This window comes from Hippocampus guttulatus, chromosome 7, assembly GCF_054856545.1.
Source record: "Hippocampus guttulatus isolate MCC_2025c chromosome 7, RoL_Hgut_1.0, whole genome shotgun sequence".
Lineage (NCBI taxonomy): Eukaryota > Metazoa > Chordata > Actinopteri > Syngnathiformes > Syngnathidae > Hippocampus > Hippocampus guttulatus.
In genome coordinates this window covers 9,916,113-9,942,877 of record NC_141267.1, presented here as the reverse complement: position 1 = coordinate 9,942,877, position 26,765 = coordinate 9,916,113, and the positions used below count along the sequence as shown (strand labels likewise).

Below are 26,765 nucleotides of genomic sequence, written 5' to 3'. Positions count from 1 at the left end.
TCTACTTTCCTGCCACAACACTGTGGTTGCTATGTGGTGAGCGTCTCTTCTGTGTACGGTTGCTAGCTAATGGATCTCGCGCTAATATCGCTGTACTGTTGAAAATAATGCAGTCTTTGATTAAAATTAATATTGGATTGTGACATTTAGAGCGAGAATACCGGCACCTGTTATAATGTTAACTTAGGTGAGAATAGAAGAAGGCAATAATAAGTGTAGATCCGCTGTGCTGGAAAACAGTTCGTGCTGTGGCTAGCAGATCATCGAAGAGCTACTACTTGTTGGCTTCATTTTCATCGGCCGAATGAAAAATGTAGATGCTAACACACCTACTTGAAATGAATTAAAACTAAACACAATGGGGTGTGATCTTTATTTGCGTAATGCAGCCTTCAACTCTTTAATTTAAACAACGCTTTTATTTTTTAAGTGATGATTTTCCGGTAGCGGTATTGTAGAACTTGTGTTATGTTTTGCAGGACGTACTGAACACGTTGGAATCAACCAATGCTGAAGTAGAAAAATAGAAGCATTTCTTTTCCAGGAACTGCAAAACGTTGCTTTTCATGTGAAGGTTAAGAAGTTCTGGATACTCACATAAGTTTCAGGGAGGAAGACAAAATGGGGGACATTTTAGCCACTGAAGCCAATCTTCTTGGGATGATCAAGGAGGTATTAATAAATCTGTCAAGCCGATTAAATAAATCAACGTGTCCCTTGTATCAAAATATAGCATTCATTGACCCGTATTGCTTGTTTTTGTTTTCGACCGCAGTACCTTAAGGTTGAACAGTTTGATAACACAGTTGACAGTTTTGACAAGGAGTGCAAGAATAAAGGAAAACTTGTGTCCAAGCTTCAAGGAAATGCTCTGAGAGACGTAAAGACTCACATTGTCCAGGTAAAATGTAAAATTCAGCCATTTAAATTGGTTTGAAGAGGTTGTAAAATGACAAGTTAAACAGTTTTGTTTTAAGATGGGTCGAGTGCTACTGTGTATCGCCATTTATATTGTTTATTTCAGACGTCTTAATGATTTCCCTTCCAACCCCATCTCTGTGTGCAGAAAGACCTCCTTAGTTCTTTCAATGAAGGGGACTTCAAGGTATTCTTTGAGATGTGGGCAGAGAATATTCCTTCTCATCTCATTAAAACTGATACTGAGGCCCAAAAGCTGGAGTTCTACCTTTACATCCATTTTACCATCTACCCACTGAGAAGCCAACCTGAAAGACAAGTATGTATTTCACTGATTTATATTGTGTTGGGGCGGCACGGTTTGCATGTCCTCCCCGTGCCTGCAATGAGTTTCTTTGGGTACTCCAGTTTCCTCCCAAAGTCCAAAAATATGCATGGCAGCACTGAAAAGTCCTTTCGTGTGATTGTGAGCGCACATGGGTGTTTGTCTATCTGTGCCCCACAATTGGCTGCCAACCAGTTCAGGTTGTATCCCGCGTACTGCCCAAAGACAGCTGGGATAGGCTCCAGCACACCCGCGACCCTCGTGAGAATAAGGAGATGTGAAAATGGATGGAGGGATTGATTGTATTCTAGGATCCTGACAGCACATAAGTTTCAATTACTCAACATGTCCACCAAGCTGTGCTATTTAGAAGCATGTTGCACATTGCCCCCACTGCTAAATCTACCAAAAGATGCTGGTATAACCAAGACTGATGGGGAAGTGCAGCCTCCATGAGTGAAAATACAATTGATGCTTTTGACTGTATACTGCATTGACTTATTTGCATGAGACAGGACTGCCACCTCAAAACAAGTTTGGTAATACTTGCAGACCAAGAAACATTTATAATACTTTTAGTATTATATATAATATTATATGGGTGTATGAGTGCTTTGCAGGTGGCTTTCAAATCAAATTTATTTTAAGATTTGTATGAATTAACAGAATCTGACACCTTCTTTAGGACCAGGTGGAGTTTGAAGAGAGAATTTCTTATTTCAAAAAATACCTGGAGACACGTGGAAGGGCACTGAGTCAGACCACAGAGTTTCTGCCTTATTATGCTCTGCCTTATGTGTCCAACCCCACCACCCATCCCTTCTTCAAGGATCTCTTTCAGGTTCTTAATTAAATTATTATAACATTGTTGTTTATAATATAATAATGACCTGTCAGAGGTGCATTTTTAATGAACAACTGTCTTTTATAGGAAACCTGGATACCAAAGTTGAAGAACAAACTTAAAGAGTTTTTGTCTGTGACAATGAAACCACCAAACTGCCCAAGGCTGCTGGCGTTATATGTATCTTTTTCTGCCATTTAAAATTGGAAATCACTGATCCAATCTGAGATGTATTTTTATTATTTCCCTGCCAAAAGGAAATTTGTTGCCCCAGGTGCCAATTTTAGAGTAATTTTATTTATTGAGGAATTCAAGGTCAAGGTTTGTGAACATGAATTATTGCTGAACAAACTGAACCATCCTAGCGTGGCCATTCCATGTTAAACTAACACTCCCTGGATAATTTGTGTGTCTAAGTATTACAGCTACAGAAAACCTAGTAGAGCACCAGGATCAACTGAATGATAGCAATCGTTTCTCATATGTTAATGTAATGTACTGGTATATAATAGTTACACTAACATCTCAAGTGATGCTCAAAGGGAAAAACAAAATTCCCTCCATACGGTATAACCCCAAAAATGTACCTCATCTGACGCATCTATTTCCTTGTGTGAACACTCACAAAGCTGATGTGTCAAATGCTTCTGTAAACACATTAAATAGAAGTTAACTGGAAGATGTCCACTTTAATGTGCATGTCACTTCATGCATGACAGCTGTGTTTGCGCATAGAAGGGTGTAGGTCGATAAAAAAATTTCAAAAGAAATGCAACCCTCCCTACATTAACTCAAACAATCCCATCCCACTGGTATCAATTACATATTGACACCAGTTTGCCTTCGCACTATAAAATGGATTGTCTTAATCCTGTACAAATTGTCTTGGTGAGGCAAGTGCGAGCTTCAAACAGGATGTAGGACGTTCTGTGACTCACAACTCATATATTCTTTACGCACCTTTATGTCACACCGAGGGAAATGGACACACATTAGATATGTTGAATGAATGGCCAGATGAGTGCTGAGGTGTGTTCTTTAACAGACGGTATGCAGAAGGAAGGCGGAAAGAGTTCAAAAGGTAAAAATGCCTTTCTGATCTTACTTAGGATGTATTTGGTGATTAATATGAGACCACCTTGCAAAACTTAATAAAAATGCACTCACCCTAAATGTCCCTTGTTCCAGTACCAAGTCAAAGTGTCTAATGTGCATGTTTAAGCTCGTATAATAGATGGATGGAAAATGAGCTATTTTACTTACGCAGTTGTGCTCCCTAAGTTTACATAAAGTGTATGCAGTGAACCCCCCCCCCCCCCCCAATCCCCTACTTTGCACAGAAGCCTTGCAGCAGCTCCATGTACAGCTGGTTGAGTCAGAGCGCCGCTCCGCCAGCTACATGCGCAAGTTCAACAAGATGCAAGCAGACTACTACCAGCTTATTGGCATCACAGCTGAGCTCGTTGATTCGTTGGAGGCCACAATCAGTGGAAAAAATGTAACGTTAATTGCAAATTCACACATGCCTGCAACATAAAATGTAATACTGGCTAAAAGTTTTGTATCAAAGGTGACAATGAAAGAAATATGTGCGCACATGCAGTGAATAGAAAATACCTACGGTGTTTACAAAACGGCATTACAGCCATCTATATACATTGGTGCCTTGACTTACGAGTCAAAGTTCTCAGAAAAATGCTACACATTAAAGCTAATACTTTCAGCACACACTTTGACAATGAATATGCCACTGCCACCTACTGAAGTGGATGTGCAATTATGCTTTATTTTAGTCCCCCAAAAAAAAAAAAAAGTTACATGGTGTCGAAAATGACCACTCTGGCATCGCCCCTTACGTGCTCACCCCCAGGGGGGGGGCTGCCTCCCTATTTGAGAAGGCACTGTGATGTCATTTTCAGTCGACAGGAAGTAGCAGCACAAGGCAAAATGGCAGCACACAGAGAGAGATAAAAGCTCAAGTCATTCCTCACAAGTTATGGTAAACAAAAACATTGCAGATTGAAAGCTCTTTTGTGACAAACTAATGTGCGGGGGCACTTGTAAGTTGAAGTACTATTGTGTGCTCAAAAGTCAAGGGGGCCTGTTATGTTATTGCAGATATCGCCCGAGTACCTGCAGAGTGTGTGTGCTCGCCTGTTCAGCAGCCAGATGAGGCAGAGCACGGTGCCGACGACTGACCTTACCCGGCCTGGCACTGTGAGTGGAAGAACCTTTTTACACCTTTTCTTTCCCACTAGATCCATGACCAACCACAATATGTTGCAGGTCCTGATGAGAGTCATGTAAAAATGGATTTGGAAACAAATTAACAAATGAGTCAAATGAATGTATTAAAAATGATTCGCAGGCAATAGTATGCCGTTTTCTTTTTAGGAGTAGTAATCCTGCCATGATTTTGACTGTGATCAATTTAGATATGAGTACACTGTTTGAGATGTTATACTGATAAATGCAGACTTTGTATGAACTGAACAACTTTTCTCTGTTTCTGTTTCTGCGTGTATGACACTGTTGTCCCCAAAGGGATATTACTCTATGAGTCCATATGATGATGGCTATGTAAGTTTCTCGTGCTTTCGTCTTTATTTCACATCACCTCTTGCTGAGTTAATCCACCCTTACTGTCTCGCTCTCCCCTTGCTGTGTCTCGTTGTGTCCTCTTCCACTCGTCCACATCTCGTATCCTGCCTTCACAGCAAATAACTCTCTCAAAATGATTTGTGTCCATCCCTCCCTGCTCTCATTTGTCTCCTGATCCTGCTAGATTGTCCCTTTGAAAGGGCCTCACTTAACATTTAAGATCCCATTTGTCAGGCTTTCCTTTAAGAATCACCTCATTTTAAAAGTCACCTGCTCGATGATGGATTGCTGCTCCCACCAACTCTCCTCACAATTTTTATCTGTTTCATATTTCTCCGTTTACCATTTTTTTCACAGTATTGATTTACTTCATAAACAAAAGGATTTTTGATGCTAAACATTTCTATCTCACTCTAAGGAGGCACCAGGAGCACTTTTCTAAAACAGTCTAGATTCTTAACTTTATCATTAATTTGGTGACATTTTATTGGAAAAGAGAAAACACATGACTGTCACCTTGAAGCTTAACATTTCACTATGTAAAATAACGGCTTTACTTTGTTAACTTTCTGGTATGATGTAATGTACAGTATGGATAACCTTGCTGCTAATGTGGCTCAAATTAAAGGGACCTATTTTAATAGACAGGCGCACGTGCACTTGGCGTAAAAACGTCTTCATTTTCGTATGGGGGAAAGTCTAGTTTACTGATACTGAGGCCACCAAACAAATCCCCCTTAACTCCTTGACTGCACTTGTCCATAAAGATTATGAAAAGAATCAGTGATAAAAGGCAAACTTGGCGGAGTCCAACTCTCACTGGGAACAAATCCGACTTACTGCTGGCTATGCAGACCAAACTTTGACATCGGTCGTACAGGGAGGTATCAACCCAGATCGGTGTTTCTGGTCCCCATATTCCCGAAGGACCTCCCACAAAACCCCCAGAGGGACAAGAATGAATGCCTTCTCCAAATTAAATAAAAAAACACATGTAGACTGGTAGGGCGAATCCCATGCATCCTCATGGACCCTTCTGAATGAGTCTGGAACACATTTTTCGACACAGAGACAAGCAACAGCGTACATTGGCGATGCACAAACGTTAACACCATGATTGATAATAATGGACCATTTGTTTTATCTCTTTGCTTGCGTTTTACATGCGAGGGGAAACTCGGAGCATTGCTGTCAGTGAAGTCAATAACATGAATAATAAATGGATTTACAAGATAGTAAAGGTTACATGACAGAATAGATACTGCTTATGTAAACCTTGTATTCCCTGGGTTGGGTCTCTTTGTGCATATGGAAAAATGTAATGAGACCAAGCTCAGTTTTCAAATGAAATGAGAGATGGTTCGATTAAAGCTACAACAACACAACATAGCATCCCGTATGTCATTTTGCTTCTCATTCACATTTTTGATTCACATGTACACTTCCTACAATATGCCATGAAATAAGCCGAAAACCTCCATATTCAATTTTCCTACACAAAAAAAGGTCATGAATAAACTTCCTCCGCCATTTCACACTTTTGGGGAACCATCCAACTGGAGCCCAACTGTCAAACTCTGTTCCTTGAGGGCGGCTATCTTGCATGTTTTAGATGCTTCCCTCCTCCCAACACGCCTGATTCAAATGATCAGGATAGTTATCATGGTGAGGATCAGAGCCTGGAGGAACGGAATTTGACACCTGTGAATTTGAGTTTTGAAGTTTAATCTATTGTGCATGTAAACCATTTCAGCAATTCTAAGACAACAGCCTGATAACTGTCTGCAATAACCACTACCGTTCTCATTGTTCTACCAACATTGTTTCACTCAAGACTCAGTAAAATTATGATATCATTGATTTAATCTAAAGCATTTTTGTTAATGTCCTAAATAAAACAGTGATTTTTCTCGGGATTAATTTCAGACCGTACGTAGGTGACAATTACACTGGTCAACAAATGTTTACTATTCTTTTAAATCAGAGATGCAAGTAATCTATTTTTGATGACTTTTTTTTTTTGAGCTGATTAAAAATCTGTAGTTTTTTTTCCTCTCGCACAGTGGTTCTCAAATAGATGTATGTGTACCCTTGTGGGTACATGAATGCACTTCAGGGGGTACGTGAGATTTTAAAATATATTCAAAAAGTAGTATCCATGTGAAAAAAAGAATTTGATCACAGCATTTGCCTCTTTTCTATCTATCGATCTGTCTGTCTGTCTGTACTTTGCTGAAAACATTTCACAGGGTGTTCATCAAAGGTTGAAAAGCGCTGCTCTCGCACATCAGCTTTTCACCATCATAATATGAAGTAAAATGATATATAGTACTATTTATGAATTGAGGTTATAGTTTCAGTTACAGCTGGATTTATTTATTTTTTGGGGTGAAACCTCATAGCTACTGTATATATTACAAAACATTGGGAAAATCCCTACTGTGCAAGCTCGTACAAGTCAAACTTTAAAAGAAAAAAAATACCTGAGGTGGTAAAAAAAAAAAGCAAAGATTTTTTTTTTAATCCACGTCAAAACACGTGAGAGGACATGGACACATAAAGCCATCTCTGATTACAATTTGCTGTTGTCAGGTATTATTTTCCATAACAGAATATTAACGGCAGTCTGATGGCTCTTCTCCATTTACTCAAACAATCCTATCCCACTTTTCCGCATTGGGTATGTTTCCAAAAAGAAATAAAAGTTTGGGAATTGAGCATGTGCCACACGCATGATGTAAGCATGTCCATGTACTACTAATGATTGAAGCATTTGGTGATTAGCAGGACAGCATATACTAAAATGTGTCACTCTTGCTTGTCTAATATTTGCATAAACTTGGAATAAGTACAAGATACTTTTTTTTTTTGTTCCTTTAGGCTTCCTCAATACTTCGAGCATCCATTGCACCATAGTAAGTATTTAGTTCTTGTACAACTATGGTTCATTTTGCCATCCTTTTAATTACATTTATTTTGGATGGCTTTTCTGACAATCTACAGCAGATCTAGGGAAGTGCCAATGCTGCCTTCTCTGGATTATGTGAAGCTAAAAAAGGACCTGCTTGAAGGATCAGACCGTCTGAGGTCCCTATTGCTTCAGGCTCTCCGCTGGGTTTGTACATTTTCCTCTCGACCTAATTTTACTTTTTTTTATTTTTGCGCTGCTGTTTCAAGATGGCTGACTCAGCCAGTCAAATTGACTTTCCAAAACTGTCATTTTTAGAGACTTACTCGCTCACTTCCCGGTGAACAGAGGGACACTGCACTTCAGGCTTACATAAGCAACGATCTACTGGAACAGTACAGCACAAAGCAGGTGGCGCCCTATCGTTAATTCCCTTTGTATTTTGCTCCTTTATTATGAAATGTTGAAGAAATGATGTTGTATCATGTCAAATGCTAAGGTTGATTAATTTTGTTGCCTTTAACCCAACAAAAGACACAATACTGTACTGCGAGCTGTATTCTCCAGCATACCACTAATACGAGCCCATGCTTCAAAGTTTGTGGAATGCCCCTTTCTTTTCCTTCCTAAGTATGCATTAATTTACTCTCGAAAAAAAAATTGAGCCTGCAATTAGCCGTCAACAGTATCCAGGGTGTACCCAACCGCTCACCCATCGCCAGCTAGGATAGGGTCACCCATGGCAAACATATCCGAGGTGAGGGACCAGACAAAGCACAGCTAAGAGATCCCCTATGATGAAAGACAAAATTGGACAGTATTTTCCCTTGCCCAGACGCGGGTCAACGGAGCCCGCCTCTGGATTCAGGCTTGAAGGTGGGGGCGACAGCTTGGTAGCTGGGCCTTCATCCATGAGCTTTTCCCACGTCCCGGGGAAAGGCGGGGAACATTGAGTCAGAGTGGACCATGTTCCGCACATCTATTGGTGAGGCGCTGATCTGAGTTGTGGCCATAAAGTAGTCAGTGCCTGTCGTGGCGACAACCCCCAAACTCGCCGGTAGACACCGGCAGTAAGGGATACCCTCAAGCTGAAGGAGGAATCCTCTCAGGCCTTTATGGCCTGTGGGGCTCCGTAGGATGCTGATGGATACCGGTTGGCCGAGCGGAACACAGCTTCAGTGGTCGCTGAGGCAAAAACTCATGCGTGGGAGGAGTTCGGTGAGGCCATGGAAGCCGACTTCTCGGACGGATTCCTGTAAATTCTGGTCCACCATCCGCCGTCTCAGAAGGGGGAAGCAGTCCACTATTAACACTGTGTATTGTATGGATGGGGCAATGCTGACCTCAACTCAGGACATTGTGAGTCGGTGGGCAGAATTCTTCGAAAACCGCCTCAACATGCCTTCCTGAGAAGAAGCAGAGTCTGGGGATTCTATGGTGGGCTCTCCTATCTCTGGGATTGAAGCCAGCGAGGTGGTTAAAAAGCTCCTTGGTGGCAAAGCTGGATGAGATCCGCACAGAGTTTCTCAAGGCTCTGGATGTTCCGAGGCTGTCGTGGTTGACACACTGGAGAGACTATGTCCCCCGGCTGGCCTGGGAATGCTTAGGGATCCCCCGGGAAGAGCTGGAAGAAGTGATTTGGGAGAGGGAAGTTTGGGCATACCTGCTAATGTTGTTTGCCCCTCACGACCCGACCCCAGATAAGCTGTAGAAAATGAAAGGATGGATGGATGAATATGGACTTCATCGCCAAGCATCTTACGGAAAAAACAAACAAACAAAAAAACACTTCATATCCTGTCTCTGTAGGAAACGATGCTTCATTTACTATCTTCAAAGAACGAAATGGTGCGGCAGTACATGGCTCGTCTCATCAATACGTTTTCCTCCTTTGCAGACGGTAAGTGTCAAGGAAGTCCCATTACAGTTTGGTTATGGGTGTGAGATAGGAATCAAAATTATGTTTAACAAAAATAGGTTGTGAGGAAATGTCCTGGCCATTTATGGGGCCTTTGACATACAACACAGAATTTCTCAAACGGTTACCAATAAGATTATTGTGTGATACTTCTGTCTTTAAAAAAAAAAAAAGTGTTTCAAAGGCAAGCCTTTTTAATATTGGTTTACATTGGTTTAATGTAGAGTACTGTGCAAACGTTTGAACAATGATATACAGTAGTGGTGAAACATCATTGTTTCCCAATCATAGAATACAACTAAACACAGCAAATAAAAAACAGCTTTAAAATAAAAAAAGATGAAGTACCCTTATTCTTCAGCAATAGAAGGAACATTTTGCTCTTGAACATAAACAAAATGGGGCCCCATTAAAAAAAAGTCAAATTCAAGAGTAATGATCTTTACCACACAAACAGGTAAATATGATAAGTGTATCATGTTATATTTATACTTACAGGGCGAGTTTACCTCTCCCAAATCCCATTGCTTCTAAAACTCCTGATGGAAACACTCCGGGAGGAGAAGAAGGACTCCTTGACCAGAGAGAATGTGCTGGTGGCTCTGCAGAAACTCAGTCTCATGTAATTGAGAGTTTGTAAACCCCACCACTGAGATAACAATGTCTCAAGCACCCATTTTACAGCCATCAACAAAAAATTGTAATATTATTATACCATTTGGGCCACTGCATCTGTTTGTCAGGAGGAGCCAGCAGACAGCCATGATCGAAGATGATCTGATTGGCTGGCTGGTGGATGAACTGCATGACTCAGACTGTTTGAGCGACTACACTCTGGAATATTGTGCATCTCTTCTCATGAATTTGTGCCTGCGAACAAAAGGTACATGCAAAACTATACCGTACATGAGGAAGACATTGCAGTTCTATGTATGTTTTTAAAAATACTACGCTAGAGCAATCATTGATACCATATGTTACATGGTTGTCTTTATGCAGGAAAAAGGAAGTGTGCAGAAAATGCCAAACATGTGCTCAAGGTTCTAACTAACCTCCTAGGACATGACAGCCACGAGGTGATGCATATGTTCGCTTGAAAAGTGTGTGTGAGTGTTTGTGCGTGGGGCGGGGTGTGTGCCCGCGCATGACAATAAGATGTTTCCAAGGGCAAACTTTTAAATTGTTTCATTTTTCTTTGCGTGCAACTGTAAACCTGCTCATTCTGCACACGGAGATGCATCTGCATTGTCTTGTCTGTTTTCTCCAGATTCTTCCATATGTGAATGGAGCCCTGTACAGCATCCTGTGTGTCCCCTCTGTGAGACAGGAAGCAAAAGAAATGGTGCGATCGTGAGATGTTTTCACCTGCTTGCAGGATGCTGACTTAGCCTTTCTCTTTCCTTTTAATGTCTCAGCACACCTGAGTAGACGTTCGTTGTCTTTGAAGATGTTAGCAATTGCACGCGTTGTGTTTTGCTTACCTGTTGCTCGTGTCTGATTCATGACCTAATTGAAGGTGTGTTTTACTTCAATGTGTGAAGAGTGTGGAGGAGATCCTCCGCTGCTTCTGCAAGGAGGATAATCCAGATCTTCACAGACAAATTGGCTTCATCATGAAACAGCTCAACTCAGGTCAGTGAATATACGTTGAAGGTTTGTTTACTCATTTACTACAGCGCATGTCTTTATTGGTCAATTTGGATTTATTGTCAATATTTTATTATATGAAGAATCAACGAGTTATTTCCCACATCGGGCTAAAGAAAAAAATAAAGGCAACGCACAATCATTACAATGTAACTCCGGGTCAGTCACATGTCTGGGATATCAGCCTGTCCGGTTTGGAAGCAACACTGATTATGAATACATTGCGAGACTAATAAAGGTTTTCTTATCTTCTTATCTTATTTAACTGACTGTTGTGAAAAGAAAGAGAAGAGGAAATGAGAGGCAATACAACCCCTATTAAGGAATGGTTCTGCAGGTGGAGACCACATACCGTATCTCGCCTATCCCATCTTCATCCTTTCTGGTTGACTTTTTGTTCATTTTTGCATTTTGCCTATGTTCACATCAGTAAAGGTAGTGTGACGCAATATGTGCAAACCAGAAATGATGAATGGCAATACTTCTGACTGGACTGGAGTGGAATGTGTCAGCATTTCCTGCATGAAAAAAAACACTGGTGCTCTGACCTGGCCTGCCCGTTTCCCAGACCTGAACCCAGTCAAGCATTGGACCCCATGTTTCGTTCCATCCAATGGAGACATGTGGCACCACAAGAGTCGACTTTCCTGAGCCAGGTCTAAGAGGAGATCCCTCTGGAGAAAATCCTCTGCATTGTGGAGAGACGTTGCAGGGACTGCATGCAGGCACATGGCGGCCCCTGTGCACCACCGAGCCTCATTTTGCATTCTCTTGAGCAACTTCCACAGAAGTGATTTCTCCCATTTTATTTTGAAAATGATTCTGAATCCATACCTCCATGAAGTAATAATTTTGATTTTCATTGATTACTGGGTTATTCTCAACGTAGTCCACTATGTAATGAAAACAACAATCTACTTGAATGTTCCTTTCAACAAGATCTAGGTTTTGTAATTTAGTTGTCCAATTCCAAGTGGAAGTTAGGAATATGAGTTGATTTGGGACTTTTCTTCATTAAATACATAAATTCTGTGTTCCATCTAGTGGAGGAAGAAGGGCCAGAGTCGGACGATGAAGAGGACGAGGATGACAATGATGTAAGGCTGATGTTAATGCTTTACACTTTACTGCTACGCATCTACAGTATTTAGACAATGTGTCACCCAACGGTGAGCAAAGGTGAATTACCTCATTTGAGAAAATTAGGAGGCGAGACAAAAAAATCTAGTCTGCCCTTTTTGTAACATGGACAGACAATTGTAATCTTGACAAGGCACAGACATTTGAATGTTATCCTGTTTGTGTGGAAGTGTGTGTTTCCAGATTGCAGTGGTAACCATGGCAATGATATGTGTGTGTGTTCATGCTTTGTACGTGTCAATTGTCCCCACTTGGGGAAATATTGATGACAAATGTCGTGCAAACTTGTTTGAAAGGAAACACATTTTATTACAACTGCTCATTGAAAAGTGGTCAGGGAGGCCAAAGTATCAAGAGTAGATTTCTGGATTCACATCGTTACCAAATGCAGACTAAAAACAGCAGATATTATACTTCGCTCTGTGTGATTTATGTTGTGACAGGAAGATTTAATAGAGTCGGACCGAGATAAAGAGGAAGTTCTTCAGCCAAAGCCCAGCGAGCTGTCTGGGGAAAGTCTGCTTACTACAGAGTACCTGGGTGTAAGCAAAAAATACACACAAACACGCGAACGCACACAATGGCCCTCTAGACAGCTATTCCGCAACAACACACAAGTCCGTGACTAGTACTTGCACGTTTTTTTGTAATTTAGTAATTGCACTATTTGCATGCTAACAGCTGGGGTTTGGTTGTCCTGTCGCACAAGCAGATCAAATCCTGATCCTTTTGACTGAGCTACAAACACTGACAAATTTCAACATCAGCAACCCAGTATTGTCCTGTTTTTTCCAAAAAGTGTGTTTTTTTTAATTGAGATCTTGAGAGGTGCACCAAATAAAAGGAGGCAATTTCATTTTTATATTGCCAAATAAATCTATATTTTGAAACAAAAGCTTCCTGTGTAATGATTGTGCAGATTATTACCAACCTACCCAAAGTGAAGAAGATGACGGCGCAGCATCAACCAAGCATTGATGAACCACTACAGCGACCGGTGACCCCGAGCTCCCATCGTAACACTCATCTCGCGTAAGTGAAATGATCAAATGTGTATGTTGTGTGAGTTACACTACTTTTTAATTCTCCTGATGGAGGTCACATGACATGAGCACGAAAAGAACCTCAAGTAGTGCATCGTCGAAACATATGATCGGTCAATGAAGTAAAGCAACAACAATAAAGACCAAAGAGGTCACTGCGACAATGATAGCATTGTCTATTTTACTCTAACTTTCCAATCTTGATATTGAGAGCAATGGGTCAGAGAAGGAATGGGGTCACTATATACTGTAGTTTAAAATAAAAGACTGCCTGGGTTCTTTCAGGTTGTGTTTTGAAATAAGTGATAAAAAGCAATTGAAAGAAACTGAAGAAATGATTGGTTATAGGACAGCACTCGTAATGCTCTTACTTGTAATAACTGATGCTGATGATGAGGCTTCTTCCAATACTCATCAGAACTCTGTGTTTGTGTTCCATGTCTAGAAATTACCAGCCAGGATGCCAGGGTGGCGTAGGTGGCAGAGAAGAGGTGAACCCTCACCTTGGACACAGAAGTGAGAAGGGAAACTCCCCTCCATCCAAGAACGATTCTCAACCTCATACAAGCTTTGGCAATCACCCACGAACGGCTGACTCTCTGCGCCACAGCCCCGGTGGGTAGAACCTTGCAAGTGCTTCATCAACTACTATGGCAGTCGTCTCAAGGCACACCAGTGCATAATTCGATAAACACCTTTGGGATGGACGAGAACTGGCCCAAACCATGCTTTTCTTTTGTGCTGCAGTCATTTGGGTTGGAGGGGTTCAGTCCACAAAGAGTTTAGTCAAATCCATATGCCTGTAGAACTGCAGGTAAGCTTTGAGATCAGAGCATCACTATTTAGGTGTTGCTGTGGGCAAAATTGAATCGCAATGAGTTGCTGAAAAAGTGCAAGTCTGCTTCTTGACTACTACTGCCATGCTGTTCTTGAGAAAGTTTATATTGTATCATCTTTGCATTTCACGGTTTTCACAAACAAAACGCTCAAACATTCAGATTCACAGTACGACCGACTAGCCACGGCTTCTGATCTGGACCAATCCTACAAGGTACGAGCCAGGAAAGGAACCTTCCAAGAGAGACACAATGGACGTTTTGATAGGTAACTTGACACAAAAATACATGATCACACAATGAACCATAAATGGAAATTGGTGTGGTGTTTTGATCTTTAAAGCAAGTTTGTGTTAGAGACGTTTATATTGTCTTCTAATATAATTGTCTGGTCTATGAAGACAGCTATAAATAAGTCTTTCCTTCTGAGAGGAAGACTTGAAACTCACCACTGACTATTTGCAATTTCACTTGCTGAAAGAAACAAGTTACAAGACAATGGATGCTCTGTTCTAGTTGCATACTTCAATTTGCAGAGTGAGTAAGTATATTGGGGTCACGTTACAGTATTATTTCCTGCCTCGAAATATGCACTGTACATTCTTTAGTCCAACCAATGCTTGCTTGCCCCACCCATCCATCCATCCATCCATCATCTACCGCTTATCCGGGGCCGGGTCGCGGGGGCAACAGCTTCAGCAGGGAAGCCCAGACTTCCCTCTCCCTAGCTACTTCTTCCAGCTCTCCCCGGGGGATCCCGAGACGTTCCCAGGCCAGCTGGGTGACATAGTCTCTCCAGCGTGTCCTGGGTCTTCCTCGGGGTCTCCTCCCGGTGGGACATGCCCGGAACGCCTCACCAGGGAGGCGCTCAGGGGTCAACCGAATCAGATGCCCAAGCCACCTCATCTGGCTCCTCTCGATGTGGAGGAGAAGCGGCTCGACTCTGAGCCCCTCCCGGATGACCGAGCTTCTCACCTTATCTCTCAGGGAGAGCCCGGACACCCTGCGGAGAAAACTCATTTCGGCCGCTTGTAACCCGGATCTCGTTCTTTCGGTCACGACCCATAGCTCGTGACCATAGATGAGGGTTGGAACGTAGATCGACCGGTAAATTGAGAGCTTCGCCCTTTGGCTCAGCTCCTTCTTCACCACGACAGACCGATACAACGTCCGCATCACAGCAGACGCTGCACCGATCCGCCTGTCGATCTCCCGCTCCCTCCTGCCCCCACTCGTGAACAAGACCCCAAGATACTTGAACTCCTCCACTTGGGGCAAGATCTCCTCCCCGACCCGGAGGGGACACTCCACCCTTTTCCGACTGAGGACCATGGTTTCAGATTTGGAGGTGCTGATCTTCATCCCAACCGCTTCACACTCGGCTGCGAAACGCTCCAGTGAGAGTTGGAGAGACCCGTTTGAAGGAGCCAACAGCACCACATCATCTGCAAAAAGCAGGGATGCAATACTGAGGCCCCCAAAACGGATCCCCTCAACGCTTCGGCTGCGCCTAGAAATTCTGTCCATAAAGGTTATGAACAGAATCGGCGACAAAGGGCAGCCTTGGCGGAGTCCTACCCCCACTGGAAACGATTCCGACTTACTGCCGGCAATGCGAACCAAACTCTGACATCGGTGGTATAGTGACCGAACAGCCCGTATCAGGGGGTTCGGTACCCCATACCCATGAAGCACCCCCCACAGAACTCCCCGAGGGACACGGTCAAACGCCTTCTCCAAGTCCACAAAACACATGTAGACTGGTTGGGCGAATTCCCACATACCCTCGAGGACCCTGCTAAGGGTGTAGAGCTGGTCCACTGTTCCACGGCCGGGACGAAAACCACACTGCTCCTCCTCAATCTGAGGCTCGACTTCCTGACGGACCCTCCTCTCCAGCACCCCTGAATAGACCTTACCAGGGAGGCTGAGGAGTGTGATCCCTCTGTAGTTGGAACACACCCTCCGGTCCCCCTTTTTAAAAAGAGGGAATACCACCCCGGTCTGCCAATCCAGAGGCACTCTCCCTGTTGACCACGCGATGTTGCAGAGGCGTGTCAACCAGGACAGCCCCACAACATCCAGAGCCTTGAGGAACTCCGGGCGGATCTCATCCACCCCCGGGGCCTTGCCACCGAGGAGCTTTTTAACCACATCGGTGACTTCAACCACAGAGATAGGAGAGCCCACCTCAGAGTCCCCAGGCTCTGCTTCCTCCAAGGAAGGCGTGTTGGTGGAGTTGAGGAGGTCTTCGAAGTACTCTGCCCACCGATTCACAACGTCCCGAGTCGAAGTCAGCAGCGCCCCATCCCCACTGTACACAGTGTTAGTGGTGCACTGCTTCCCCCTCCTGAGACGTCGGATGGTGGACCAGAATTTCCTCGAAGCCGTCCGGAAGTCGGCGTCCATGGCCTCACCGAACTCTTCCCACGCTCGGGTTTTTGCCTCGGCGACCACCGAAGCTGCCTTCCGCTTGGCCAGTCAATACCCGTCAGCTGCCTCTGGGGTCCCACAGGCCATAAAGGCTCGATAGGACTCCTTCTTCAGCTTGACGGCATCCCTTACTGCTGGTGTCCACCAGCGAGTACGGGGGTTGCCGCCACGACAGGCACCAACCACCTTACGGCCACAACTCAGATTGGCCGCCTCAACAATAGAGGCACGGAACATGGTCCACTCGGGCTCAATGTCCCCCGCCTCCCCCGGAACATGGGAAAAGCTCTGTCGGAGGTGGGAGTTGAAACTCCTTCTGACAGGGGATTCCGCCAGACGCTCCCAACAAACCCTCACAATACGTTTGGGTCTGCCAGGACGGACCGGCATCTTCCCCCACCATCGGAGCCTACTCACCACCAGGTGGTGATCAGTTGACAGCTCCGCCCCTCTCTTCACCCGAGTGTCCAGAACATGCGGCCGCAAATCCGATGATACAACTACAAAGTCGATCATCGAACTGCGGCCTAGGGTGTCCTGGTGCCAAGTGCACATATGGACACCCTTATGCTTGAACAAGGTGTTCGTTATGGACAATCCGTGGCGAGCACAGAAGTCCAATAACAAAACACCACTCGAGTTCTGATCGGGGGGGCCGTTCCTCCCAATCACGCCCCTCCAGGTCTCACTGTCATTGCCCACGTGAGCATTGAAGTCCCCCAGCAGAACAAGGGAGTCCCCAGCAGGAGTACTCTCCAGCACACCCTCCAAGGACTCCAAAAAGGGTGGGTATGCTGAGCTGCTGTTTGGTGCATATGCACAAACAACAGTCAGGACCCGTCCGCCCACCCGAAGGCGGAGGGAGGCAACCCTCTCGTCTACCGGTGTGAACCCCAATGTACAGGCACTGAGCCGGGGGGCAATGAGTATGCCCACACCTGCTCTGCGCCTCTCACCTTGAGCAACTCCAGAGTGGAAGAGAGTCCAACCCCTCTCGAGAGAACTGGTACCAGAACCCAGGCTGTGTGTGGAGGCAAGTCCGACTATATCCAGTCGGAAATTCTCTGCCTCACACACCAGCTCGGGCTCCTTCCCTGCCAGAGAGGTGACATTCCATGTCCCAAGAGCTAGCTTCTGCAGCCGAGGATCGGACCGCCAGGGTCCCCGCCTTTGGCTGCCGCCCAGCTCACATTGCACCCGACCCCTTTGGCCCCTCTCATGGGTGGTGAGCCCATGGGAAGGGCTTGCCCCACTTTCATTATTATTTATTTTTATTTTTTTGTTTTAAATAAATGGCATATTCCATAGTTCTGATGTGTTTTGTTTTTATAATGGACATATTATGGAAATTTTACTTTTAATGGCTTGTATTAAGTGGTACTCCGAGTACTCATAATCAGCCGAAGTGCATGATCAGCCTATGTCGAGCAATGTCTTTCATTGCCGATCACACAAATCGGTCACCCACGGCACATACATTGCAGCCTGCAGCAGCTCGAGACCAGCCTGTGTGCAAATGTAGTGTTCAGTCTCCCCTTTCTTCACATTGTGCAGGCGCGCGGCAGCGGCCAAACCCAAACAAACATGTCTGCGATGTGGAACTTTCACACAATTTGAGAGAGAAGATACCTCATGGGGAGAGCATGTTAAAAAGCTTCAAAACGCTGATTTCAAGATGACATGATGGGATTTTGAGGCACCTTTGGAGCTTCCTCGATGGCTCTTGCTCAACTAGGCAGCTTAGCTATCATCGCCGGCCAGGACATACTGGTGGTGGCCGGGGTTGCACATGACACAACATATAATAACTTTTCTTTTTAAACAAAAGACACATTATATTTAAAAAACAGTACTTTTCAAATGCAAACAGAATAACTTGTCAACTCATGGTGTGAAGTCAAAGTGGAGTGTCATGAATGCCAAGTCTATGTCACGTCAGACTTAAGTTTTACCCAAACAAGTCGCAAGTTATAAAATCATCATGTGGCTTAATGGAGCCACCCAAGATACACATTACACTCGTCGCCTTTCAGTTGCGAGGCGCTTTCACACCTTTGGGCAGTTTAGAGTCTTTGATTAAATTCAAAATCATGGTTTTGGAATTTCGGAAGAAAGCAAAATACCCAAAGAAAACTCAGGCAATTACAGGCAAACTCCACACTGAAGGGCCTGAGCCAAGATTCGAACCGGGACCACTCAACTGGGAGGCAAATATGCTAACCACTACGCCACATTGCTGTCATGCATTTGCATACGTAGAAATAAAATCTGTTTCAAGGATTATTAGCTTTTTTTTTTTTTTTTTTAAATACTGAACACAACTGGAGTCCCATTTCTAAACTGTTACAATTGTGCAAACCAATATGGTAGTAGCCAGTGTGGTATGGTCGATCCCGCTGATGGCTACCTCAAAAGTATTAGTAATCAAGTCCGGTATGAAGAAGCAGAGGTTTTAAGAAAATTGATTGCTGTCACGTGTCAAGGTCAAGGGTCATGTACAAGGTGAGCATTGTGCCAACTGTGCAGCTCATCGAGAAAGAGAAGGATTAAGCATTCCACCTGGCAAGTGAGAGGGGCATCAAGTAAAACTGATGTTACAAAGTGACTAAGTCACATTACATCATCAAGGGCTGACTCAGCAACTGTCGCGCTAACACAGCCAACATTTCTTATTTTATGGTTATCTTATACCGCGTTTTTATATAGTAATGGACAAACTAACTGACGAGCAAAGCCTGAACGTCTCTACTGAATTTTTCATTTCTCTCTTGTCATCAGCGGAGATTCAATCTCTGGGTTTGCAAGCAGGCCGAGGCTAGGACGGACTCCTGAGCCGGGAGACCTTCAGAGAAACACTGCGTATAGTCTGGCGCCCACATTTTCCCAAGCTGAACCTCAACAGTGCAGTCGGCCGTGCTCCTCAAGCTCCCCAAGCGGAGCGAGACAGCAGAGTCGAGGTAGGCATAATATACTCAAAACAATGAGAAATCAACACCACACAAATGTTTATTCCCATGAGTGTTCTACAAAGAAAAAAGTTTTTTTACTGTCACTCGTCCTCCAAATCTACTGTTACGAATGCTTGATGTAACAGTTTTATGAGGAATACAGTGCAGCTTCCATTTTCCACGAGGAATATGTTCTAGACCACAGGTGTCAAACTCTGGTCCTTGAGGGGGCCACTACTTTGCATGTTTTAAATGTTTCCCTCCTCCAATACACCTGATTGAAATGATCAGGTCATCAGCAGACCCCACGTGACAGGACCACTGCCCTGGCCCACTGTAGTGCTGAGGAAACTCTGAAAATAGTCTAACATTGAGAAATGATATTAGTCGGTCAAATCAATGTGGTTAAACCAAAATGGTCAAAACTTAAATAACCGACCTAGTAATGTAAAAGCAGCATGAAGATGAATTACAAAGAAGGAATGTCGAAACCAGTAGTAAACCCTTAAAATCGATCCTGAAACATGTGGAGGAAATGCGGTGACTTGAAAATCGGCGTGTGTCTGTTGTAACGCTCGGTCAAGAAATGGAAGACTCCAAAGAAAACCCTCCAAATGAGATGCAAAGCATGCTTCCTGCAAGCTGTTTATTTGTCACACTTAGTTGGAAGTTTCATGTAAAACTGACCCAGGAACACAAGGGGAATTAAATTGCTGCTTTTCGCAAGGGGGTGGCGAAAAGAGGACACAACATACCAATTGACACACCATAAAAGAGCTAACTCATTGCCACAAGATGGCGGCATAGTGGTATACTGTATACCGGTATATATATGTGTCTAAATGAAACTCCTCAACTCATTTCAACATATTTCCTTGCCAACAGCATACAAAAAGATTCTGTGAAGAACAAACGATAGGGAGCAACTTACACTTTTTCAGAATGCAAGCTACTTATACAGTAAAATGACCAAAAGGTCCAAATGATCTACCGACTTTATTTACTCATTTAATATTTAATTCAAATATATTTACAATTCTTCATATGTACAATACTGTATGTATTTGCGTACCTTGCAGAACTGCACAAATGTATGTCAAATCAAGTGACAAATTTCACAACGGATTATAGGTGGGAGTAAACTTTTTTTGTTTTTTTTAATACATTTACTGCCATTGACAGGCAGCGATATCAACAGCATAAAACTGGGAGGGCTGGCAGTGATTGAGTTCATGCCATGAAGGCTAACGACACTCACTTTGCGAGCTACCGATAGCTCACAATCAATTTAATGGGAAGCCATGAACTACACTTTAATGAGGGCACAAGCCCAATGGTAATCTTGTACCGTGATCTCTTGGTTAGTTGTTATTGCTCTGGTGAGTGATTTGTCTTTTTAGGGGCATCAAAATATCTGACAACTTAAAAAAAAGAAGGAATAACAAATTGAATGCCTTGTTGAAATTTTCCGTGTCCTTTGTGTTGACAACACCACCACAAAACCAACTCAGTAACACCCACTGGAAAGTTAGAGAAAAGTAGCCCCGACGCTGTTTTCACAGATCAACGGGAATTGTAGTGAATATGTTAATCAGGACATAAAAAAAAAGTTTCAAGGATCACGTCCAACATGTATGTTGTCCGTTTCGGAGAAATTCAGGGCTTGTAGAAGCAAACCCCTACAGGGGAATTCTGATTAAACCCCAATCAGAAGCAGGAAGTAGCAAAGCATTTCAGGCATGCCACCTAATGTTTGCGGAGCATGCTATCAAAGTTGGAGATCATTTTTAGACTTAATGAAAAAAGATGTGGTGAGGGCTTTCTGATCGCTGCTCGCAACTATAAGTGTTATTGCTGACAGTTGTGTATTACAAATCATGAGGGCTGGGGGGTGATATGAATTTGATGAGATATATTATGATTGCTTACAACCATGTATTTTTTGTCAACTAAGTTTCAGCCTTTCAAGGAAACTGAAGAAGGTCCAACACAGAATCGTCATGTCATGAAGTCTGGCGATGCAATATTTACGATGGTGTTCTGCCATAATTTTGTTTGTGGGATAAAAAAATTTAAAAAACACACACACCTAAACAAATGTGGCTTGTTGTGCAGAATCTTTATATGGAAATGTAGCAATTGTTATAAATTACCATAGTTATTTTATATATCTAAATAAAAGGGCTGGCAAGTGAACATATTAATTTGCTGGATAATGAACCACCTCTGTACACAGTTTTACAGTGTTTGACCAGGAACCGCAATGTCGGAACCGAACAAGTGAGCCAGACGACTTTACTGCACTTCTTTTTTTTTTTTTTTTTTTTTAACTACCACACGACAAATATAGTAAAAAGCTTTTCTTCCTGGCTTTTCTTCCTCTTCCCCAGTGTGGGACAAATAAAGGTTGTCTTATCTTATTTTAACATTTAAAAAAATCAAATGAGGGCTCCAACTAACGATTAAATTAATAATAAGATAAGATATCCTTTATTTGTCCCACAATGGGGAAATTTACAGTCTACAAGATTGTGGGTAGAAGAAAGAAGAAAAAACAAAGTAATTTAATTGCTTAAGCTATTGATTATTTTGTTGATTAATATGTGAATGGACAATGGAATTTTGGACAAACATGTTTAAATTTCCGTCCCTTTACTCAAAAACAGGACATTATTTCAAATGAACAGTGCGGAAACTAATTGATTATGAGTTCATGGCTGGATTAGTCATGTCAGAAAAGAGGCAAAAATGTTGATCATTATTTTCCAAAGTAAAAGGCAATGTTTTATTTTGATACAACACCGGTCTGCTTTCATGCAAAGCTCCATCAATTGGAGAACATTTACTGCTGTGAAGATGAAATTCAGAGAATTTTGAGAATTTAAAATTTGAAAAAAAACGATTGATACTTTCCCAAAAAAATGATTGACTAATTTGAGAATCGTTGACTTGTCATTGAATGGCTTCAGTGTTGCACCTCTAATTTAAAGCAAGCAGTTTTCGTCAATTATGTCAAATATGAATCTTGACCTCTGGGCTTACAACTCCGGTGCTCTTAAATGGATGGTCACATCAATTTTGCACTCATACATCTTCATTGCAATTGATGAGCCAGTACCCCTGGCCCTAACCTCATCCATAAATTCTGCAATCAAGCATAATGCTAAGTGTGTTTTTGAGGTCTGGCATTTGTCATACATCAGTGAAGTCATACGCAAGTCACTTAGTCGAAACCTTTGAGGCAAATAAGCGAATGCACAAGGCACAGCAAACTGAATAAATGGGACATTTTATCCACAACTTCTCTGTTATTGGTCCTATTTCCTGTTTACGCTTGAGTGCAGTTTCTGCTGCCCGTCAGGTTTTATTATCACTAATAATTGCAGCTTGCTTGTTTCCTGATCTTAAAAGAGATGGAAGGGCAGACGCACGTTGAGGCACATCCCCCCCTCAGGGCTACATTTGAGACACAATAGACACATGCCTTGCCCCGGCCACCCACTCTACAAGTAAATAAGGAAGGATGATGGGAGGACGGGAACACCATAAAATTATACCCACATGGTGTTGATAAGACACATCATGGCAAGTTCCTTGAATGTTGATTTGAGGTGAACAACTGAGTAAGCCCTTTTGTGTGAATAGCTTTTATAGACAGTCAAAACACCAAATGCCTCGTGACATTCCACAGTTTGGAATCAGGCTATATTTTTGCGGTCAAAATTTTACCTGGGCGGCCCGGTAGTCCAGTGGTTAGCACGTCGACTTCACAGTGCAGAGGTACCGGGTTCAATTCCAGCTCCGGCCTCCCTGTGTGGAGTTTGCATGTTCTCCCCGGGCCTGCGTGGGTTTTCTCCGGGTACTCCGGTTTCCTCCCACATTCCAAAAAACATGCATGGCAGGCTGATTGAACGCTCTAAATTGTCCCTAGGTGTGAATGTGAGCGTGGATGGTTGTTCGTCTCTGTGTGCCCTGCGATTGGCTGGCAACCGATTCAGGGTGTCCCCCGCCTACTGCCCGAAGACAGCTGGGATAGGCTCCAGCACCCCCAGCGACCCTAATGAGGATCAAGCGGTTTGGAAAATGGATGGATGGATGGATGGATGGAAAATTTTACCTGGAAAATTGGACCATTTCCGCCTTTTCATTTTAAACTGACCCAATATGTTAGGACAGGCACCTTGCTGACACAATCGAAGCACTTTGGGGAGAAAATGGTACCGGTCATTGTTTTACTTGATAAATGCCTTCGATACCACCCCAACCCCTAACCCCCCCAAACCTTCATCCCTCACCTCCTGTCTTCTCCTTCAGGCAGCCAGTCAACACGGCGGTGAGGAGAAAGCTGTCACCACGGCGTGGATCTACCCCCCCCCCCCCCCCCCCCCGCTGCACATCACGCTTCCTGTAACATCATCCTTCCAGGTTTTGATCAGGGTCAGGGAAACGAGATGGGGTCAAGAATAAGCAACGGGAGGTGGAGTGACTTGAACAATGCAAAGGATTGTGGTCCTGCATTTTTTTTCCCCCAGCTTCGGCAAAGACTTTTGCAACCCAATACGGGTTCAGACAATAATCACATCCCCCGGCCGACCAATCCGGTGCTATTTGCGGCCTTGTTTGGCCCTCCTCTCTGCTCTCTGTCTCGCTTTTTCTCTGAACAAGGTCACCTGGCGCACCTGAATATGTGGAACACCCTGCCACCGTGACAGAACTGGCGAGTCTTAGTTTTAAAACTGGTGATTAGCACATTGTTTACTGCTGCAGTAAAGGGTTTAAGGGACGAAAAACAAAACTAAGAGCTACTCTATGACATTAATGATAAATTGTTAGCCTAATATAATAGTTGTGTCTAATATATATTACGTTACTCGTACCACCGGCGCATCCCTCTTCCTCATTTCCTCTGTCGTCAAAATGCTTAAGAGTCCAAAATCACTGATTGGCGAGGTCATCTCTTTCACTTTTCCGCTACATGCAAAGATGGCCTTTGGCATGAGAAAGGGGGCTCTTCAGACCACAACTGAAACATTAGCTCTACCAAGAAACTGTGTCTTTCAACTTTTAATTACGTTTCCGTGACAAGCTATGAGGAAATACCTACAGTGAACATCGCACTTCTGGTTAAATTTGGTGTGACAATATCATAAAAAAAAAAGAAAAGGAAGAAGAAAAAAAACTATCACTGTGTTTTATAAATGAATTAAGCAATTGTGCGATGACAAAAAAATAGCTGCCTCTTTTTTTTTTTTTAATCAAAGAGCAGTTTGGTCAGTTTACCTTTATGAATTATCAATGGTTTTAACAATGATTTTGTAGCTGTAGCAGAATATCATGATGATTGTATGACAATAATCATACATTTATGACAATTGAAATGGATATGGGGCGGCCCGGTAGTCCAGTGGTTAGCACTTTGCTTCACAGTGTGGAGGTACCGGGTTCAATTCCAGCTCCGGCCTCCCTGTGTGGAGTTTGCATGTTCTCCCCGGGCCTGCGTGGGTTTTCTCCGGGTACTCCGGTTTCCTCCCACATTCTAAAAACATGCATGGCTGGCTGATTGAACACTCTAAATTGTCCCTAGGTGTGAATGTGAGCGTGGATGGTTGTTCGTCTCTGTGTGCCCTGCGATTGGCTGGCAACCGATTCAGGGTGTCCCCCGCCTACTGCCCGAAGACAGCTGGGATAGGCTCCAGTGCCCCCGCGACCCTCGTGGGGATCAAGCGGTTCGGAAAATGAATGAATGAATGAATGAAATGGATATGTCTCTATTTTTTCAAAGTTGGAAAATCATGGGATTGTACTTTCTGATTTGCTACAGACGGACAAAATGTTCCATCATTGTTTTGTTTGTACATTGAGGTAAGATACAAGATGGGCACGTTTGTATGTGCTGTGAATGTATGTGTATGGGCCACAACTTCCAGTTACAACCTTTAAACGAATCATAAATCTATTATATTATCAGATTAGTTACCATTTAGAATGACAAAATCCAGGAGGTTTGCATCTCTTTATAATAAAGCAAAATGTCTATTGTCAGTGACTGAATTTAAATGTGTGTATCGCTTTGTGGACAACAGCTACTTTCTAGTTGTTCTTAGATTAATATCTATTACAATGTTTACACAGCATCTCACAAAAAAAAGTGAATGCTTCATTCTTTACGATGTACATTTTCACTGTTCCAACTCTAATCATGTAAATGTATGTGGAATGTTATTTTTATTGTGTCTTGAAAATGTTATTTTAAACAAAATAAATGACTCGAAATCCAACTTTATCTGTTATCTTTCCACTCATATTTAAAGGGAATAAGGGGAGCCTCTTCAATTGGCCATTCTCTTTAAATCTTGATATAAATAGACTTCCGACTCAAGGGGTCTATGCTCTAAAGTGACACTGTTCTGGGGGGGGGAAAGGCGAAACAGCAGATGAGCCTTGTTTTTCAAGCATGGCAAATGGAAAAAAAGGCAAATCCAGCATATCTGAGTGAGAGATTTCCGGTGCGTGATGCCAGTTTTTTTCCTTTGTTTTCAGTATTATCAGCTTAACATTTTCATACTTAGCACATGTAACACATATTTAGTCCACACTTGATGCTGTAATGCAGGCATAATGTGATGAGAAAAGTTTTCCACCCTTTTGTGTTACAAGTCAGAAGACATCTATGTTCCCTCTCTATCTCTTCATTGTTTTGTTTTGATAAAAAAAGCAGCGGCTTCCTCTATGCTGCGATTACAGCTGGCCTGTACCAGCATGCTGGAGCTAAGGGTTACTAAGCCACCTGCATGCAAGTGCGTCAATGTGTCATGTGCGACTTGTTTCCTCACATTGTGCTGCTGCTCACTGGCAGCATCCTCAATGCGAATCAGTGGACACTTCATCCCCCAGGAAACAAAAAGTGAGTTACGGAAAAGCCAAAACGAGCGCTATTACGCTTTATAAATGTATAAATACCCATCTACTATTGACAAATGTGACTTTGCCTCACGTAACCGCTAGTATTGATATATACAGCCGTTGTGAAAGTGCCATATAAATGAAGATCTGTTATATTGTACATTATTAAACTCAGAGCAGTCCAAGCACACGCTATGCTTGACATTGCGGAAGCAGAAATGTTGTTAAAATTTAGTGGATGATTTAGTCGGCCGTGCATGTGAAGTGGGCAAGTATAAGCCTCCTTGGACCATGATTGAGC

General features: G+C 43.0%; 1 protein-coding gene across 2 annotated transcripts; it reads left to right on the top strand.

Annotated features, from left to right (window-relative positions):
• The first annotated feature begins 50 nt into the window (after positions 1–50).
• On the top strand, positions 51–25,839 carry armc9 (armadillo repeat containing 9). Of its 2 annotated transcripts, XM_086115788.1 has the most exons (25): positions 51–672; positions 776–901; positions 1,067–1,237; positions 1,929–2,084; positions 2,175–2,267; positions 3,144–3,168; positions 3,428–3,585; positions 4,206–4,304; positions 4,632–4,667; positions 7,569–7,603; positions 7,692–7,803; positions 7,915–8,007; positions 9,406–9,496; positions 10,013–10,136; positions 10,258–10,397; positions 10,514–10,590; positions 10,782–10,856; positions 11,056–11,146; positions 12,206–12,258; positions 12,745–12,843; positions 13,221–13,333; positions 13,790–13,959; positions 14,343–14,448; positions 19,392–19,570; positions 23,876–25,839. In XM_086115788.1, exons 1-25 carry the CDS (start codon positions 622–624, stop codon positions 23,896–23,898), a joined length of 2,496 nt encoding a protein of 831 aa, XP_085971914.1. In that variant the 5' UTR covers positions 51–621; the 3' UTR covers positions 23,899–25,839. The 2 variants fall into 2 exon arrangements, with proteins under 2 accessions (XP_085971914.1, XP_085971915.1); XM_086115789.1 differs by lacking the exon at positions 4,632–4,667.
• The last annotated feature ends 926 nt before the right edge of the window (positions 25,840–26,765 follow it).